We start from the raw sequence: 20770 nt of genomic DNA on the forward strand, positions 1-20770 counted from the left end.
TCGTGTTATGCCATGCCCTTTTAACTGGCAAGGAAACAACATTTCTTGGCTGGTAGGACTGTTTTGTCTGGACTTTCTGCCTGCTTACCTCCAGTGCAGTGTTGGGTTTCCCCATATCTGGTAAATAACACCTGTAAATAACACCTGTAGGAAATACAAGGATTACAACTGGTTTGAAACAGCCAAATTAGGCATTGTAATGCTCCAACAGTGTTGTAATCCTGCAGGAAACCTGAACACTGCACGTGTAGTGATACCATCGCTCAATGTTGAGTTTGAATTTAAACAGGTCTATTAGATGGTCACTCGCTTAGTTCTTGTCCTCAACACCTGTGTTTTCTTTCTCCGACAGCCAAACACGATCAATGTGGGTTGAGAATGTCTATACCACCTGTGCTTTCTGAGAAATATCAATGCTGTAGCTAGAATGTGATGAGTGTGTTTCATGAAACAAGGGGAGCGGTATAGGAGAGAGATACAGGTTGACTCGGCTGAGGATTCACCCTTAGGGCAGATGTGCTAATGGGAGACGATGGGGTCTCTCTCTCGAACACACACACCAGAGCTATGGTTATCAGGAGGGCCCAGATGTAATGAGATCGCGATCCAAAGTGATATAGGGTGGATATATGGGAGGCGTGTGTGAGGAATTCACAATTGTGTCCCAAGATTTGGCATGGTGAAATGGCTAGCCTAAACCCCATTCAGTCATTGGATATAAATGGGGATGATATACCAGTGTTACGTTGATATTAAAGCTAGACTCAGCGAGACGACGTTGCATGCACGAAGTAACAGTGTCAATTTCCGCAATAACTAAGAATGTTGAAGCGGAGCTAAACTTTGCAGATTTTTGTTGGCCCCATAGCTACGTGGTAGCAGCGTGAAGCACACCCATGCACAGAGACTGTGTGAGAGCAAAGTCTCGCATCGCGTTCATCTAAACGGCATAGTCTACCTATAATGTTATGCTTCTAACTTCACAGTTTACAGGTATTTACTTTGATTTATTTTTAGACTGATGCCAAAGTAATGGTATTAAAAATGGGTAAGTTCAGGTTGAAGATTTTTTACAGGATATGATATTACTACAGTAACAAGCACACATACACGGCGGCACATAGACATTTGGGTAGCAGCTTTATTTTTGTGCCAGTCTCTCAGCACGTGTCAGAGACGGGGGTGTGCTTTGCAACTAATGCTTTACATTAAAGTGGGCTTGGCTGGTCACAGTGACCCCGCTATTCATGCCAATTCATAACATGGCTGCTCTGGTTCTATGTCCCTATCTGAAACTGACTAGGTCCTGTGTCACCTCCCTGACCTGTCATCCCTGTGACTCTCTGTGATATTATCATTCAGCCGTCACAATGAGAGATATGGTCATCAAAAGACAGATGGTTTTCGATCGGTGTGAGGCATTGGCTGAGTATTTGCGTTGATTTCCCAGTAGATGCCTCTCGCCAGTCCAATGAACCGTTCGTAAACAAAAAGCAGGCACCACAATCTAAGTTGCTTCAGCTGGTGTATGTTTCAAGCCCACTAAAAAGTGATTCAATAAGGTGCGTGTTATTTGGTAGAGCATGGTGTTTGCAACGCCAGGGTTGTGGGTTCGATTCCCACGGGGGACCAGTACGAAAAAAAAGAAGAAATTTATATATATATATATATAAAATGTATGCATTCACTACTGTAAGTCGCTCTGGATAAGAGTGTCTGCTAAATGACTAAAATGTAAAATGTAAAATGTAAATGTACATTTTTAAAAACTTTACACAGAACAGAAACAAGTAATATCAGCAGGTAGTTGAAAAACTAGCAGCAGTAGTCTAAATAACATAAAAAATAAGTATTTTCCCCCTCCAGAATGCATAAAGAAATACCTGAATCCATAAAAATAAAAAAATCATCCAATCCTTGATAACTTGCCACCATGCATTATGTAAGGCTATAGCTCCCTAATTGCGCTAACTAACCTAGACTAGCTGACGCTGTGTAATGGTTTAAGCTAGCCATCTCTAATCAAAATCGTACTCGAGCTAGCAAATGTTGTACTATAAAGCTCACTAGGCTCTTCTGCATGTCTTACAGTGTTAAACAGAGGTAGTAGAGATTCGTAAACGTCGCCTCAGAACTAGTGCAATGGCAAACTGATAAGACACATAGAACCTTCATCGCTGGCTCATCCCTGGCTAAGTATTACTGCTGGCTTAAGTTTTATTGCTGGCTTGGCATATATGAAAATGGCTCAGATGGTATGTCCTCCAATAACACCTTAACAGCTTTCCCCTATATTGCTCTCCCTAATGCTACTGATCCAATCCTCCAACTCCATACAGCTACTCATCGGTGTCCTGGAAAAATCTCCAACCCCACACCCACCTTGTTAAACGACTCAACTGATCATCGACACCTTGAATAGCTTGATCAGACATGTTAGCACTGGGCAATTAAAAACTGCATGCACACTGTATTACTCTCAAAGACCAAGGGGTTGGGGACCACTGAGTGAGAGGGATTGTGTTGGCAAGGATCATTGCTGGTTTGGATGGGTGGATGCTAAAGCAGTTACATAAGGGACGGTTGAGCTGTTGGGGAAGAGCTGATCACTTGGGCTGTTCTTTGAGCTGTTCCCTGAGGGCCCCGGTATCCGTGGCCCTCCAGACGTGGAGGGCTGTACCGGCCGAGAGAACCAGGAAGAGGAGGAAGGCGGTGGGGTAACCCACCCAGTCCACCAGACCCCCCGCCAGGGCACTGAACATCAGCTTCCCCAGTACCTCCAGAGTGGACAAGAAACTGTAGTGGGTGGCCTGTAGGGAGAAGAGGAGAGGGGAGAAAGGAGAGGGTTAAGTAGGGGCGAGGGCAGAGAGAGAGAGAAAAAAAACTGGACTCGGGGGACATTTCTGTCTCGGGTATGTGGTCATCTACTTGTCTTAACTGGATTTCGCAAGAAAAATCAGTGGGGAGACAAACTCCCACAAAAAAAAGGAGGGGCAGGAGAAAAGGAAAGAAATACTACAGAAGAAGAAAGGAACCAAAAGAAGAGTGAAAGAGGGAGCCGGAATGATAAAGCTTGAGATTTTTGTCTCCAAAGAGTGGATGGAGGCCAGCTGGTGAGGGTTATCTGGGTCCAGGCCTGCAGGCTCTTAGAGGGAGAGGGGAGAGGAGAAAGAGAGAGAATTAGTGAGAGAAAGAGCAAGAGAGAGAGACCAGACCAACACAGATTACCTAACATCCCAGACTCTACCTCTCAGGCCCACAGCAACACAACAAGGCAACATAACTAACGCAGATTCGTGGGTCTCCACCCTCTACTGACACCTACACACGGTGCAACCCTATTCCATACATTCATGTGTTTACGCCAACAGACATACAGACATAAAGTGTGCCAAGGTTGGTATTTCCAACCTTTAATATTAGTATTTTCAAAAAGTGTAAAAAAAGAATTTTAACCACTTTAAAATTGGACATACAGCAACAACTGCAAAGCGTACTACATTAAATTACACAATTTAAAAGCCCATTTCATAGAGAATGTCACAAACTGGACTATCTTTAGCAACTTACTTACATTTACATTTTAGTCATTTAGCAGACGCTCTTATCCAGAGCGACTTACAGTAGTGAATGCATACATTTCATACATTTTCTTACATTTTTTTCTGTGCTGGCCCCCCGTGGGAATTGAACCCACAACCCTGGCGTTGCAAACACCATGCTCTACCAACTGAGCTACAGGGAAGACCCCTACTTGGAAGAGATGGTGATTGGGTCTAAATAGCTGTATGGTGTTTGGTAGTCTAGCGGTTAAGAGCGTTGGGCCAGTAACAAAAAGCCCGACTAGGTGAAAAATCTGTTGATCTGCCCTTGAGCCAGGCACTTAACCCTAATTACTCCTGTAAGTCGCTCTGGATAAGAGTGTGTACTATAATATAAATTCAGTAAATTTTGTGTAATTTCTCCCAAAAGTCAGACTCTTTTCTCAGACACAACTGCATTCACCACATTAAGTGTGGTTATCCTTAGATATATTCTTCGGAATTGTTGATATGTTGTCAATATTCTATTCTAGATAACGTTGTCCTTTGAAAAATGCATTTCAGCATTAAACAGATAGAAAGATGAAAAAAGTATTTATGACAGGTCCGGTCCTGGAGTGTCTTAACAGAATGAAACAAAAATATTTAGGCATACTTCATCCAGTGTCCAGAAAAAAGAATTTGCGCGATATGCAAATATGTGCATATTTAATGAGACATTGCCTCATTTGCATATCGTAATACAATATTTCAGAAAAAATGGTAATACAAAAAAGTATTGTGTTTCTACATTCAACTGGTAAAAGTTGATTGTGATATCATTAAGGGTAAACAAGTACCCTATGAGTGTGGTGCCTGGCCTGGTGTGGTGCCTCCACAAATGAAACTATGTAAACTACTAACCACTTAACAAAATTGATTTATTTCAGCACAAAACACAAAATCATCCGCTGTGGCATGCATAGTTATCAGTACAGTGCTGGCTACGCCTAAATCCACATGATCAAAGTGAAAAGAACCTAACTCAATAAGAGGAGTAGGTTGCCGTGGAAAACATTGTTGAATGATTACGGTGAGCAGATGACTTAGATTATTAAAACTTTGGGCGGTGAAAAGGCGACAAGGCCTTCGTTCGTTGTGCCTTTGACACTGTGTAATATTGCTCCTGTGTGGCTATGAGTAACTTAGCCAGTTACCTGACTCGGACAAATGTCACTGGTGGCAAAATGGGCGAGCTGTAAAGAAGACATTTCCCAGGCATCTTTGCTGGGTCTCAGTAGAGTCCAGTGCTGGGTTGAACCGGGTTCACACAGCCGGAGCGCCTGTAGACCCGAGTTAAGTGAAGTGCTTTTATTCCAGTGAACTTGTTTAAGGGATTCCGTTTCTCTCTCCTGGGCCCTCGACAAGCACTCATGGTATCAGCTTTCTGTCACTGGATATGACCTTAAAATAACAGGCAGCTATATGTGTCATGAGAACATTTCAAATTAACCCCGGAGGTTATCGCCTGTCTTTATCATCAAGGATTGTGATTAGCTTTGTTTCATTAGGTTTTTCTTCCTTAATTGCCCAGACACAGCCTTGATGTAGCTTTCCTAGTCGTCGACTCCTTGGTAGAACCGAGGCAACTCATCACCTTCAGAATTGATTGAGTGATGTTTGAGAGGCTGCAAACGGATCACCTCCAGGCAGCGATGGCCCAGTTTGAGTGGGCCAAAAAAAGTTATGTCAAAGAAGAGGGGGAGAGAGAGAGATGAAAAAGGAGAGAACGAGAAAGACAGAAAAAGGGAGTGAAAAAGAAAAGGGCTTGTCAGTCCCAGATGACGGGTGGGTGTTGTTGCTTTGAGGAGGGCTACCTGTCCTGCCTGTTGACACCACAGGATATGACCTAACTCCATAGAAGGAGCACTTTAAAAAGAGAACAGTGGGGAAAGCAGAGAGGGAACAGAACAGAGCAGGTTAGCCTGGTCTCTTTGTTGTGTTTGTTCACAGCCAGGAGTTTCTGTTTCGCTGGCTTACATAACAGACCACCCCTGTGGCCGCGCCGGGGTTCGGAGAATCTCGTCTTCTTGGGGAGAAGCCTCTCCTCCAAGCTGAGGTAAACGGCTGAGAGCTCCACTCCGTAAATGTGTGCATGACCTTCAAAATGTGAGGCACCAACAGAAATGTAAACATTGGAGCAAATGCATCCCTATGACATTTTCTCATTCCATGAGAGCATCTTTACGTATTAAAACATGATTTCAAGCTGAATATAATTTGTTTCTCACACCTAGGACCTGACTTGGCCATGGGAAATTATGTTCTAGGTGTTACTTTTCTTTACATCTGAACGGTATAGACGGGAACAAACGCGTTACATTCATTTCTGGAACTAGATATCTTTTATGTATTTTCTTTAGAGATTCCACCTACGCCTCTGTGAAAATATCGCCTTTCATCTAACCGGCTTTGGCAAGGATTAAATCATGAATATTCTATTGTTGTCCGACACCAAACTTGTCCTTGTCGTTATGAAAAAGTATAAACACAAAAACGACAGTCTAAGTCTGCATGACATCGCAGCAGCCTGGTCCAAATAGCATAGCTACCGGCTCCATCTTTGCAACCCCCCAAAAAACCTTCAGTTTAAAAATGTCAATCTACCAAGCAAGGCAACTAAAAATAGGCAGAGAAAACCTGTTTTGGTGATTTCTGGTACACTATATGACCAAAAGCAATTAGACACCTGCTTGTCGAACATCTCATTCCAAAACCATTGGCATTAATATGGAGTTGGTCCCCCCTTTGCTGCTATAACAGCCTCCACTCTTCTGGGAAGGCTTTCCACTAGATGTTGGAACACTGCTGCGGGGACTTGCTTCTATTCAGCCACAAGAACATTATGCCTGGTTTGCAGTCGGCGTTCCAATTCATCCGAAAGGTGTTCGATGGGGTGGAGGTCAGGGCTCGGTACAGGCCAGTCAAGTTCTTCCACACCAATCTCAACAAACCATTTCTGTATGAACCTTGCACATGGGAGTATTGTCATGCTGAAACAAGAAAGAGCCTTCCCAAAACTGTTGCCACAAAGTTGGAAGCACAGAATCTTCAAGAATGTCATTGTATGCTGAAGTGTCAAGATTTTCCTTCACTGGAACTAAGGGGCCTAGCCCGAACCATGAAAAGCAGTCAGAGCATTATTCCTCCTCCACCAAACTTTACAGTTGGCACTATGCATTGGGGCAGATTGTGTTCTGTGGCATCCGCCAAACCCAGATTAGTCCGTCGGACTGCCAGATGGTGAAGCGTGATTCATCCCTCAAGAGAACGCGTTTCCACTGCTCCAGAGTCCAATGGCGGCGAGCTTTACACCACTCCAGCGACGCTTGGCATTGCGCATGGTGATCTTAGGCTTGTGTGTGGCTGCTCGGCCATGGAAAACCATTTCATGAAGCTCCCGCCGAACAGTTCTTGTGTGGACGTTGCTTCTCGAGACAGTTTGGAACTCTGTAGTGAGTGTTGCAACCGAGGACAGACGATTTTTACACTCCGCGTGTTTCAGCACTCGGTGGTCCCGTTCTGTGAGCTTGTGTGGCCCATCACTTCGCAGCTGTACCGTTGTTGCTCCTAGACGTTTCCACTTCACAATAACAGCACTTACAGTTGACCGGGGCAGCTCTAGCAGGGCAGAAATTTTACAAACTGACTTGTTGGAAAGGTAGCATCCTATTACGGTGCCACATTGAAAGTCACCGAGCTCTTCAGTAAGGCCATTCTAATGGCAATGTTTGTCTATGGAGTTTTGCATGGCTGTGTGCTCAATTTTAGATACCTGTCAGCAACGGGTGTGGCTGAAATAGCTGAATCCACTAATTTGAAGGGATGTCCACATACTTTTGTATATATAGTGTATATCATAAAAATAAAACATTTTTGGACTCCTGTTGAAAGTTCAATTTATATTCCTAAAACTTCAGTGGAAAATGATGACGTTGCTGCTTCCTGTTGATAAGACATATTGATAACGTAAAAACAGTTTTAATTTGTCCAAATTAATAAGCAATTAATAAACAATGATGATTCCGTGAAGCTGCCATCAAGGAAAGGGAAACAAATCTATTTTTCTTAGTTTACTTCAACAAATCAGGACCCGCCATAGGATTTCAACAGTGACAACGGTCGGCTGCTATTTAAGTGAGAGTTTGACTGTCAAGTCCGCTTATTGGTGTGTGGCTAGCGACTTTTAAAGAGAGATTGTCCCGAATTACACGTACCATTTGTGAAAGAAAAGGAAAGAAAAGTCCTGCGACCCCCAGCGAATATGACAAAAATCAGCATTACAAAACCAAAGATATTGGTCTGTTTTAAGATACTGTGCTGACTATAAACTTTTATACTAACATTACCAATCTGAGGTAAAAAGGATGTGGTTAAGACGTCAGCTTGTGTAATGTTGTAACACATACTGTCCACATGGAAAGTAGTGTAATTTACATTAATTAGACATGGCAAAATATTTCAATATCTTCATTTAAGATGATAGTAAATGAAGCAAATTCACATTTTTTCTATGATCAAATATTTCTCACTAGTTTAACCATTTAGAGAGAAAAAAAATACAACCAAACCAGGCGCTCTAGACTAGAGCATCCATAGGATCTGTGCAGCAGCCAGAACTTTAGACGTCCCTACTACATTTTAAGCAACTTTCTATCTGGAGAATGTTTTGGTTTGGATTAAATTGAGATTTGTGCCACTGATCTACACACAATACCGGACAATGTCAAAGTGTTGACATTTTTTACAAATATATATAAAAAATGCTGAAATATCTTGAGTCAAGAAGTATTCAAACCCTTTATTATGGCAAGCCTAAATACATTCAGGAGAAAATTACAGTGCATTCGGAAAGCATTCAGACCCCTTGACTTTTTCCACATTTTGTTACGTTACAGCCTTGTTCTAAAATGGATGACATTTTTTCTCTCGCCCTTATTACATTTACATTTTAGTCATTTAGCAGACGCTCTTATCCAGAGCGACTTACAGTAGTGAATACATACATTACATTTTCATTTCACGCCTTTTCTTTTTTTTTTGTACTTAAGAATCTACACACAATACTCCATAATGACAAAGCAAAAACTGGTTAAGACATTTTTGTAAATGTACAACTGAAATACTACATTTACATAAATATTCAGACCCTTTACTCAGTACTTTGTTGAAGCACCTTTGGCAGTGATTAGATCCTCGAGGCTTCTTGGGTATGACGCTACAAGCGTGGCACACCTGTATTTGGAGAGTTTCTCCCATTCTTCTCTGCAGATCCTCTCAAGCTCTGTCAGGTTGAATGGGGAGCGTCGATGCACAGCTATTTTCAAGTTTCTCCAGAGATGTTTGATCGCGTTCAAGTCCAGGCTTTGGCTGGGCCACTCAAAGACATTCAGAGACTTGTCCCAAAGCCACTCCTGCATTGTCTTGGTTCGGTGCTTAGGGTTGTTGTCCTGTTGGAAGGTTAACCTTCGCCCCAGTGTGAGGTCCTGAGTGCTCTGGAGCAGGTTTTCATCAAGGATCTCTGTACTTTGCTCTGTTCATCTTTCCCTAGATCCTGACTGGTCTCCCAGTCCCTGCTGCTGAAAAACAGCATGATGCTGCCACCACCATGCTTCACTGTAAGGACGGTATTGGCCAGGTGATGAGCGGTGCCTGGTTTCCTCCAGACGTGACGCTTGGCATTCAGTTCAAAGAGTTCAATCTTGGTTTCATCAGACCAGAAAATCTTGTTTCTCATGGTCTGAGAATCCTTAAGGTGCCTTTTGACAAAATCCAAGCGGGCCGTCATGTGCCTTTTACTGAAGAGTGGCTTCTGTCTGGCCACCATACCATAAAGGCCTGATTGGTGGACTGCTGCAGAGATGGTTGTCCTTCTGGAAGGTTCTCCCATCTCCACAGAGGAACTCTGGAGCTCGGTCAGAGTGACCATCGGGTTCCTGGTCACCTCCCTGACCAAGGCCCTTCTCCCCCGATTGCTCAGTTTGGCCGGGCAGCCAGCTCTAGGAAAAGTCTTGGTGGTTCCAAACTTCTTCCATTTAAGAATGATGGAAGCCACTGTGTTCTTGGGGACTTTCAATGCTGCAGACATTTTTTTGTACCCTTCCCTAGATCTGTGCCATGTCACAATCCTGTCTCAGAGAATTCCTTCAACCTCACAGCTTGGTTTTTGCTCTGACATGCACTGTCAACTGTGGGGCCTTATATAGACAGGTAGGTGTCTTTCGAAATCATGTCCAATCAATTGAATTGACCACAGGTAGACTCCAATCAAGTTGTAGAAACATCAAGGATGTTCAATGGAAACAGTCTCAAAGCAAAGGGTCTGAATACTTTTTAAAATAAGGCATGTTTTTAATTTGTAATACATTTGCTAAAATCTCTAAAAACCTGGTTTCGCTTTGTCATTATTGTGTGTAGATTGATGAGGAATAACGTATTTAATCCATTTTAGAATAAGGCTGTAATGTAACAAAATGTGGAAGTCAAGGGGTCTGAATACTTTCCGAATGCACTGTATCTGCAAGGTCCCTCAGTCGAGCAGTGAATTTCAAACACAGATTCATCCACAAAGACTAGGACGATTTTCCAATGCCTCACAAAGAAAGGCACCTATTGGTAGACGGGTGAAAATAAAAAGCAGACATTGAATATCCCTTTGAGCATTGGGGAAGTTATTACACTTTGGATGGTTTCTCAATAGACCCAGTCTCTACAAAGATGCAGGCGTACTTCCTAACTCAGTTGCCAGAGAGGCAGGAAACCGCTCAGGGATTTCATCATGAGGCCAATGGTAACTTTAATACAGTTACAGAGTTTAATGGCTGTGATAGCAGAAAACTGAGGATGGATCAACAACATTGTTGTTACTCCACAATACTAACCTAAATGACAGAGTGAAAAGAAGGAAGCCTGTACAGAATAACACTATTCCAAAACATGCATCTTGTTTGCAATAAGGCACTAATGCAAAACTGCAAAAAATGTGGCAAAAAAATGAATTTTATGTCCTGAATACAAAGCATTATGTTTGGGGCAAATCCAACACAACTAATCACTTAGTACCACTCATCATATTTCCAAGCATGGTGGGGGCTGCATCATGTTATGGGTATGCTTGTCATTGGCAAGGACAAGGGAGTTTTTTAGGATAAAAGGAAACAGAATAAAGCTTAGCACGGGCAAAATCCTAGAGGAAAACCTGGTTCAGTTGGCTTTCCAACAGACACTGGAAGACAAATTTACCTTTCAACAATACAATAACCTAAAACACAAGGCCAAATATACACTGGAGTTGCTTACCAAGATGACATTGAATGTTCCGGAGTGGCCTAGTTACAGTTTTGACTTAAAATCGTCTTGAAAATCTATGGCAAGATTTGAAAATGGCTGTCTAACAATGATCAACAACCAACTTGATGTGAAATTACTGTATTGTACAATCCAGGTGAGCAAATCTCTTAAGAGACTTACCCAGAAAGACTCACAGCTGTAATCGCTGCCAAAGGTAATTCTAACATGTATTGACTCAGGGATGTGAATACTTATGTAAATTAGATATTTCTGTATTACATTTTTCAATAAACTTGCAAAAACGTATAAAAACATGTTTACACTTTGTCATTGGGTATTGTGTGTAGATGGGTAAAAAAAATATATCTAATCTATTCTATCCATTTTGAATTCAGCCTTACAACAAAATGTGGAATAAGTCATCAGGTATTTTGAATACTTTCTGAAGGCACTGTAGGTACTGGATTGACAGGTGTGTAGAGAGTGGCTCTTACCTGTACACTCTCCTCCGCTCTCTGTGTGCAGTGCATCATGGTCGTGAAGGTGAGCGTGGTGATGAGGCCGCCCAGGAAGTGCTGAACGCTCAAACTCAACACAGCCATAACTGAGGGGCACAAACACAGCCTGAGAAACAGCCTTGACACGTCTCAATGTCAACACAATTGCACAATGTTGCGAGACATTACGGCACGTCCGGTTCTACGTTAGTGCTATTTAAATCTCCCTTTTTGCTCATAAATTCCTACTGGATGGATGGTGTGAGGAGAGCTCTGTGGCACAACGTATATCAGAGGAGACTGATCTGTTGCTGAACAAAGGTAGAAGTGGGGGGGGGGGGTGCCGTCTCCTCGCATTCCTCCAATCAAGTCGTTCCCTCTCAGGAGAAGAGAGCAGAACACAGGCAACACAGAGCATCTCTCAGCTCCCACTGACGGTGAATTATTCACCGGAGATGTCGAGTTTTGCTGAATAAGACTCCATTTCATAAGATTCAGAGAGCGAGACACTAACTCAGCTCATCAGAGTGAGAGAAGGGGGCACTCATGTAATATTAAGAATTTTGCGGCAAAACATTGTCACATTTTTGGATCTTTGACATCACAAGAGGGAGGCCTCCACTTCCAGAGGTTTCCAGAGTGAACAGCTCAACAAAGGTTCAAACAGGTCACACAGAGAGCTTCTGTTCTTCGTTCAGCTTTCCTTAATTTGCATGAGATTAAAACGGAGAGAGGAGGGGGGGGGGGATCTGAGATTTGTAGATCTTCAAAGATATTCTAGTGTATCCTAGCAGTGAATCCATTTCATTATTTTTTGACAACAATAATTATTTGAACCCATGTCTGCTTGACTGGGGAGCACGCATGGCTTATGGGCTAATGCAACATACTGAATGGACTTTGGGACGGCAGGTAGCCTAGTGGTTAGAGCGTTGGACCAGTAACCGAAAGGTAAAAATCTGTTGTTCTCCCCGATAGTCCGCCATTGTAAATAAGAATTTGTTCTTAACTGACTTGCCTAGTTAAATAAAGGTTACATTTAAAAAATAGATATAAAAAATGGAGTATCATATTTTATGTATAGACCTAAATGTGGATGGTCACATGACACAACATGTTATTTGTTTTGTGATGGGGACAGGGGGTTAGAGCATGTGGGGTTAGAGCCAGGGTTCCAGTCTTGAAGCACGGTTTCAACGACTTCTACAGTCTTGTTTTGGTATTGCAGTTTAACTGACCCCCGGCCCAGAAAGACAATTTCAATGCACGGCCACATAGATTTGAAAAATCCTAATAAGTCACTTTAGTGCACACCTTTGTGCACAAAACATCCATTGAATTATTCCAATAATTGTCGCTGAGGATGTTTTCTTCCCCCATTTTCCCCCCATTACAGCAGAGGATATTACATTTTTTTGTTCATCCAATGTCTGCAATGTTTTTGGATGACGTGATGACGTCGTCGCTGGTCGCTCTGCTCCCTGCACGCACTGAGTGCTACAGCGCATGTTGGTCCGGGTAAACCGGATGCAACCTGGACATGCATGACGTCCATGAATTGGCGTATGCGAACGTGAGTAGATTACCTTGAAAACAACGGTCGGACATCTTGGACGCAGTCCCCAGTTCCGTATACCCCAGTGGGTTAGAGTGCCGCAGTTGTGGACACATGCTATGGGTATCCGGTAAAGTCCATCCCACGCAGCTTTCATGTACAAAAGCGGATGGATCTGGGAGCCCTGTGGGTCTGTATATTCTGTGGGTCTAATATCTAATATGTATATTCTGTGGGTCTAATACTCATAGCTACCTGTAAGAGTCAGTGAGGTTACATCGAGGTGTCTGCCTTCATTCATCAGACCCACAGTCACCTGCTCCCACATCGTAAAAGGAAAACAAGATATCGAGCTACAGATGGACAAATAGATGAGGCTAGTGGGGGACTAGGGACGCGTGTAAGTCGAGATCAGTGGCTAAGGACAGGCTGGTTAGAGTCAATGATGTACTGTATGTCCATGGTTAGTGGGTGAACTGATGCCTATGCTGCCTAGTCAAGAGTGCGGTCGGGTCTTCTCTCACCTTTCATGAGTGGGGAGGGTTCCAGCACAGTCAGGAGGGAGCTCTGGAACACCATGCTGACCGTCCGCATTACAAACACCCGCCTCATCAGAGAGCCAATACTGTGGAGACACACAAGACAAACAACCAGTCACACTCTTAGAAATAAAAGGTTCCAAAGGGGTTATTTGGATGTCCCCAATGGGGAAACCTTGTTGGTTCCTGGTAAAACCTATGGGGACAGCTGGAGAACCCTTTTAGGTTCTAGATAGAAAGAATTGTGCTATGAGTAGACAAATGCAATTTGACACACACACTGATAAAGAATACTGTGGAGTATGTGCATGCTAACAAAAACAAACACGATATTTCCCCTCTACAGTAGCTCACACAAGTGAGCGCATGCACACACACGACGTGTCGCCAGACGCTAATCGATTCCCTGATAGTCTAAGAGCTTTGTCTCCCGGTGGGCATGGCTCATGTGGTAATCAATAACCTAAGGACCTCCCCAGCGTGGAAGTGAATTAATGACCATCAGGACACTCACCCTCTTAGAGCAGTGTGTGTGTGTGTGTGTGTGTGTGTGTGTGTGTGTGTGTGTGTGTGTGTGTGTGTGTGTCACCTAGGGATTACCACTGTGGCAATAATTCTCCAAAAGGTTCCTGTCAATCAGACGAACCTGGCCCGTGTCACTGTCTGATATCTGAAATCTATACAACCCATCTGACATTGACCTTACCACAGCTTAGTTTGAACTCAGGCTAATGTGAGCACACAGTTGGTTTCATAAGAATTCACCCTCCTTGGATTTCTTCATTTTATTGTGTTACAAAGTGGGATTAAAATGGATTTAATTGTCATTTTTTTGTCAACGATCTACAAAAATACTTTGTAACTATCATGTCTTAAAAATGTATGTAAAATGAAACACTAATATACTTTGATTAGATAAGTATTCACACCCCTGCATCAATACAAGTTAGAATCACCTTTGGCAGTGATTACTGCGGAGTCTTTTTGGTAAGTCTCTAAAAGCTTGCACACCTGGACTGTGCCATATTAGCCTATTATTCTTTTCAAAATTCGTCAAGCTCTGTCAAGGTGTTGGGTGTCATGGCTAGAAAGTCACTTTCACGTCAAGCCATAGATCTTCAAGCAGATTTACGTCAAAACTGTAACTTGGCCACTCAGGAACATTCATTGTGTTATAGGTTATTGTCCTGCTGAAAGGTGTATTCCTCGACCAATGTCTGATTAAAAGCAGGTTTTACTGGAGGATTTTGCCTGTGCTTAGCTCCATCTCGTTTATTTTTGTCTAGCATATCCATACGATGATGCAGCCACCACCATGCTTGAAAATAAGGAGGCGGTTACACAGTGATGTGTCACGTTTGGATTTGCCCCAAACATAACGCTTCACATTTATTCCTTTGCTGTGTTCTCCTGCCTTATAACTTTAGTTCCTTGTTGGATACACAATACACGATTCCTGTTTTGGAATATTTTTTATTCTGAATATTTATATTGTTATTTTCGTGTAATTAATGTGAAGTAACTACAATGTTGTTGATCCAGTTCTCCCATCACAGCTATTGAACGGTTACGGTTTTAAAATCACCACTGGCCTCATAGCGACATCCCTGAGCAGTTTCCTTCCTGTCCTGCAGCTCAGTTCAGAAGGACGACTGTATCTTTGTTGTGTGTGGGTGGTTTAACACAATCTACAGCATAATTATTAACTTGACCATGCTTAAAGAGCTATTCAAAGTCTGATTTGTTATTGTTACCCATCTACCAACAACTATCCTTCTTCATAAGGCTTTCGATATATTCCCTGGTCTTTGTAGTTGAATCTGTGCTTGAAATGCAATACTTGACTGATGGACCTTACAGATGTTGTATGTATGGGGGACAGAGGAAGGGGTAGTCATTCAAAAATCATGTCAATCCCTGTTATTTCACACAAAGTGAGTCAATGTAACTTATGTGATTTGTTAGGCTAAATGTTACTCCTGAACTAGTTTAGGCTTGCCTAAACAAAGGGTGTGAATAATTATACAATATTTTAGTTATTTCATTTTTATTAATTTGTAAACGTTTGTAGAATTTTCTTTTCACTTTGACATTGTGGAGTATTTTGTGTAGATCAATGAAAAAAAACAAAGCACAATTAAATCAATTTCTATACCACTTCGTAATGCAACAAAATGTTTTTAAAAAAAAGGACGGATCTACAAACTATCCAAAAATGGTATATCAAATAGAATCTGTCTCCTTCTGTCCATTCTATCAGTCTGTAAGCCTACAGGACCTACAGGGTCCTTCCAACCTGAAAACCAATCTGCTATCATTCACATGCTAAAGACATTCTTTCCCTCCGTTCATTATTCTCTCCCTTCTCAATGACACTCTTTGAAATCTGTCTCTCTGGGGAGTTGCCGTAGTGATGGGGCGAGAGAAGAGAACCTGCTTCGCTACTGACACCTCACACTGGCTAGGCCCCGATACCATATAGGCTCTCAGGTTGCCGATGGCGATCTGTGTGAGGGGGTCAGTCTCTGGCCACTCAAGCGTTTCTGATGGGGCCCAGGATAAGCGTCCAAATGAGCTTTTAGAGCATTGAAACGGCCTGGTGGATAGGCTTTGTGTAGTGTGTGTGTGTAGTGTGTGTGTGTGTGTGTGTGTTGGGACATGGGGGGAGAGGGATGGGAATCACTCTGTGGGAATCTGGACTGAGTGTACAGTGTCAGGTGAACGCACCTCCGTGTGTGAAAATGTGACAATTCTACCGGAGTCCTTTACAAGAAAGAAAGACAGAAAGAGGGAGAGAGAAAGAGGGAGAAAGACAGAAAAGAAAGAAAGTACTACCTCCAAAAATATGACAGAACTTTTGTGAAAGCGATTTCAAACAAAAGGCATTTGGACTTATTATTTTACAGGTAGTGTGAGAAAACATCAGAGCAAGCTGTGCAGACCTTTTAATACGAAGACAATATATTGGTATTCCCTTCATATAGGGCATATTTCAGATCGACGCTAATGGTAGTATTAAGCAATAAGGCCCGAGGAGGTGTGGCATAGGGCCAATATACCACAGCTAAGGGCTGTTCTTAGGCACGACGCAACGCGGACACTAATAACGTAACTCGAGCAATAAAACGAAATGTTTCGTCATACCCGTGGTATACGATCTGAAACACCATGGCCTTCAGCCAATCAAAATTCAGGGCTCAAACCACCCAGTTAATAATTCTCATTAACCCATCTAGCTTTGTGAGTGGTATAGACGGATATGGTGCTGTGTGAGCCACGCTAAAGCCTTTGTGTGGGGAAAATACATACGCAATGTTATTTATAGATTGCATTACATCTCATGTGCCAAGGGAGAAAGCTATAATGTGAAGCTATGGGCAGATGTATGGTCTTATGCAATGGAGGATGAGTTAGGGTACTGTATGTGCTGTAATGGTAATTGCTGAAACTGTAAGGTTAAGTAGCAATTGAAAGGAGAACTTAAAGCTCTACAGCTGAGGCACGGTAGTGAAATGTATATTGTGTGTACAGTGATAACTGCATAATGACTTCAACCCGGCTTTGATGTGCAGGTGCTTTACTTCAAAACGTACACCACATGGCCAAAAGTATGTGGACAACCCTTCAAATTAGTGGATTTGGCTATTTCTGCCCTGCTAGAGATGCCCCGGTCAACTGTAAGTGCTGTTATTGTGAAGTGGAAACGTCTAGGAGCAATAACAGCTCCGTTGCGAAGTGATAGGCCACACAAGCTTACAGATACAGGACCACCGAGTACTGAAGCGCGTAAAAATGGTCAGTCCTGGGTTGCAACACTCACTCCTGAGTTCCAAACTGAGCTTCATGAAATTGGTTTCTATGGCCAAGCAGCCGCACAAAAGCCTAAGATCACCATGCACAATGCCAATTGTCGGCTGGAGTGGTGTAAAGCTTACCGCCATTGGACTTTGGAGCAGTGGAAACTTGTTCACTGGAGTGATGAATCATGCTTCACCATCTGGCAGTCCGACGGACAAATCTAGGTTTGGCGGATGCCAGGAGAACGCTACCTGCCCCAATGCATAGTGACAACTGTAAGGTTTGGTGGAGGAGGAATATTGGTCTGGGTCTGTTTTTCATGGTTCGGGCGAGGCCCTTTATTTCCAATGAAGGAAAATCTTAAAACTACAGCATACAATGACATTCTAGACGATTCTGTGCTTCCAACTTTGTGGCAAGAGTTTTGGGAAGGCCCTTTCTTGTTTCGGCATGACAATGCCCCGTGCACAAACTGAGGTCCGTATAGAAATAGTTTGTTGAGATCAGTGTGGAAGAACTCTGGCCTGCACAGAGCCCTGACCTCAACCCCATCGAACACCTTTGGGATGAATTGGAACACCGACTGCGACCCAAGCCTAAGCTCGCAACATCAGTGCCCGACCTCACTAATGCTGTTGCGGCTGAATGGAAGCAAGTCCCAGCAGCAATGTTCCAACATCTAGTGGAAAGCCTTCCCAGAAAAGTGGAGGCTGTTATAGCAGCAAAGGGGGGACCAACTCCATATTAATGCCCATGATTTTGGAATGAGATGTTCGACAAGCAGGTGTCCACATACTTTTGTAGTATACAGAACAAGTCAAAAGTCTGGACACACCTACTCATTCAAGGGTTTTTCTTTATTTTTTACTCATTTCTACATTGTAGAATAATAGTGAAGACATCACAACGATGAAATAACACATATGGAATAGTGTAATAACCAAAAAAAAGTGTTAAACATTTCAAATTATATCTTATTTTTGAGATTTTCTGCCTTGATGACAGCTTTGCACACTCTTGGCATTCTCTCAACCAGCTTCACCTGGAATGCTTCTCCAACAGTCTTGAAGGATTTCCCACATATGCTGAGCACTTGTTGGCTGCTTTTTCTTCACTCCGTGGTCCAACTTATCCCAAACCATCTCAATTGGGTTGAGGTCAGGTGATTGTGGAGGCCAGGTCATCTGATGCAGCACTCCATCACTCTCCTTCTTGGTCAAATAGCCCTTACACAGCCTGGAGGTGTGTTGGGTCATCGTCCTCTTGAAAAACAAATGATAGTCCCACTAAGAGCAAACCAAATGGGGTGGTGTATCGCTGCAGAATGCTGTGGTAGCCATGCTGGTTAAGTTTGCCTTGAATACTAAATAAATCACTGACAGTGTCACCAGCAAAGCACCTCTCCTCCATGCTTCACGGTGGGAACCACACATCTACTCTGCCTCTCATAAAGACACGTTGGTTGGAACCAAAATCTAAAATTTGGACTCATCAGACCAAAGGAGAGATTTCCACCGATCTAATGTCCATTGCTTGTATTTCTTGGCCTAACCAAGTCACTTATTCTTTTGGGTGTCCTTTAGTAGTGGTTTCTTCGCAGCAATTTGACCATGAAGGCCTGATTCATGCAGTCTTCTCTGAATAGTTGATGTTGAGATGTGTCTGTTACTTGAACTCTGTGAAGCATTTATTTGGGCTGCAATTTCTGAGGTGCAGTTAACTCAAGGCAAATGGTGGCTACTTTGAAGAATCTCAAATATATTTTGATTTACTTCATAGTTTTGATGTCTTCACTATTATTCTACAATGTAGATAATAGTAAAATAAACAAAAATCCTTGAATGAGTAGGTGTGTCCAAACATGTGACTGAACTTCAGGCTATTGGTAGAAAAAAAGATGAGTCCAACTTACACTATGAGTGACATTTTGCACAGTAAAAAAAAATCTATGAGTTTTAGGCTAGAGTTTGTGATCTTTGATCTCGTTAAAAAAATAAGACAATTTCTATTGACCTAAACAGAAGTTGTTGATTATTGGTGGATGGTTTTGCATTATCAGCTGTAGAAGTTACAGGGCCTAGTGTTTCTGTTGGGGCCCCGTCTCCTTGCCTCTCTAAGAAATATTGAAGGCTACACAGCATCTCCCCATGCTGCCATCATACCACACATCTCACACTGGGGGGCCACACACAGAGACAGAGAGACAGAGAGAGAAAGAGAGCAAGAGAGGGGGGCTACACAGCTCTGAGGGCTGTGTTCACTTCCATTAAAACACACATACGCAAATGCACGCACGCATACACACACATACACCCCAGTGTGTGGAGTGGAGGTGATGTGATATCTGTGCCACAGAAAGGGATGCTTCTGAGACATGTGAAGCTGAAATGGGCACTGTAGATAAACAGATTATTTTAAAACAGCTGGTGAGTATTTCAAATGAGTTACAAAACAAGTTACATGTGAGTTAGGTAAAACTGAAATCAGAGTGTTGCCCCTGAACGCTACCAGGGGCGTGTTGCCCCTGAACGCTACCAGGGGCGTGTTGTCCCTGAACGCTACCTGAACTGGGAGAGCAGCAGGCCGCCGAGGGAGGAGCCACAGATGGAGAAGCCCATGGCGATCACGCCGTTCCAGAACCCCAGCTCGCGTGCTGTCATGTGATTGTCCAACAGGAAAAGAGGGAACATGGTCACAGCTCCCTGCTCACCTATGGGTGGAGAAGAGAGAGAGAGGGGGGGACACCAGTTAGAGTTAAGGTTAGACAAGCGAGAGGAGTTAGGCTTAGACACTTTACGCAAATCAGTTCATCTGTAATTCTATCTACAACACAGTCCCACGTCAACTACGATGGATTAGCCATTGTAGGGGGGAAAAAAACACACAAAAACATCTACAATCCACCTTCCTGTGACAGAGCTATTCAAACCATAAAAGGAGGAAGAAGACAATAGTGTATTCCTTCCATGTGAATGTAAGACAACTCCAATGTTCTTAAACACAGTGACAGTGCACAAAGTAGTTAACCTGATTAATAGACTGACTGGACACTGTTACAGTAGTGCTAACATCTTTTCTAAACGAAACAGCACACACTATTCCTAGATAGTGTCAATAATAGATGTTCAACAGGAAAAATAATATCCTCTGCCATATTTCTAAAGGGCGGGGGGGGGGAGAGAGACGACAGAAAAACGCAAAACTTCCTCACATAACACAAGTCTCAGTCACAGAGCTCTCGGTTGAAATAAAAGTTTTGTCAGGCAGACAATTGTCTTTCTGTCGCTGTGTGGCGTCAAAGACAGGATAATGTACTGCCGAGCGACAGTGTAAAATATTCAGCGCCACCGCCATTATTAATGGAGAGTGACTTCACAGAGACAGGAAGACTGAGCGCTGAGTGACAGCTCAGAGACTACTGTCAAAGAGACGACACACACAGCCACAACTTGGCCAGGAGAAAAACAAAAATAGACGGAGAGAGAGAGAGAGACAGAGAGAGAAAGCCCT

The 20770-nt window shown here is 42.9% G+C and overlaps 1 protein-coding gene across 2 annotated transcripts in view; it reads right to left on the minus strand.

Moving 5' to 3' along the window:
• Positions 1-1742: 1742 nt before the first annotated feature.
• mfsd3 (major facilitator superfamily domain containing 3) overlaps positions 1743-20770 on the minus strand; it is a 36280-nt gene continuing 17252 nt past the window's right edge. For both annotated transcript variants that reach the window (XM_029762339.1, XM_029762340.1), the window contains exons 3-6: positions 19823-19970; positions 13448-13548; positions 11366-11475; positions 1743-2810 (exon numbers count right to left, since the gene is read on the minus strand). In XM_029762339.1, coding sequence (XP_029618199.1) covers positions 2607-2810; positions 11366-11475; positions 13448-13548; positions 19823-19970 — 563 coding nt within the window. In that variant the 3' untranslated portion in view covers positions 1743-2606. The remainder of the gene's footprint in view (positions 2811-11365; positions 11476-13447; positions 13549-19822; positions 19971-20770) is intronic.

Source organism: Salmo trutta, chromosome 9 (genome assembly GCF_901001165.1).
Source record: "Salmo trutta chromosome 9, fSalTru1.1, whole genome shotgun sequence".
In the NCBI taxonomy this organism is placed as follows: Eukaryota; Metazoa; Chordata; class Actinopteri; order Salmoniformes; family Salmonidae; genus Salmo; species Salmo trutta.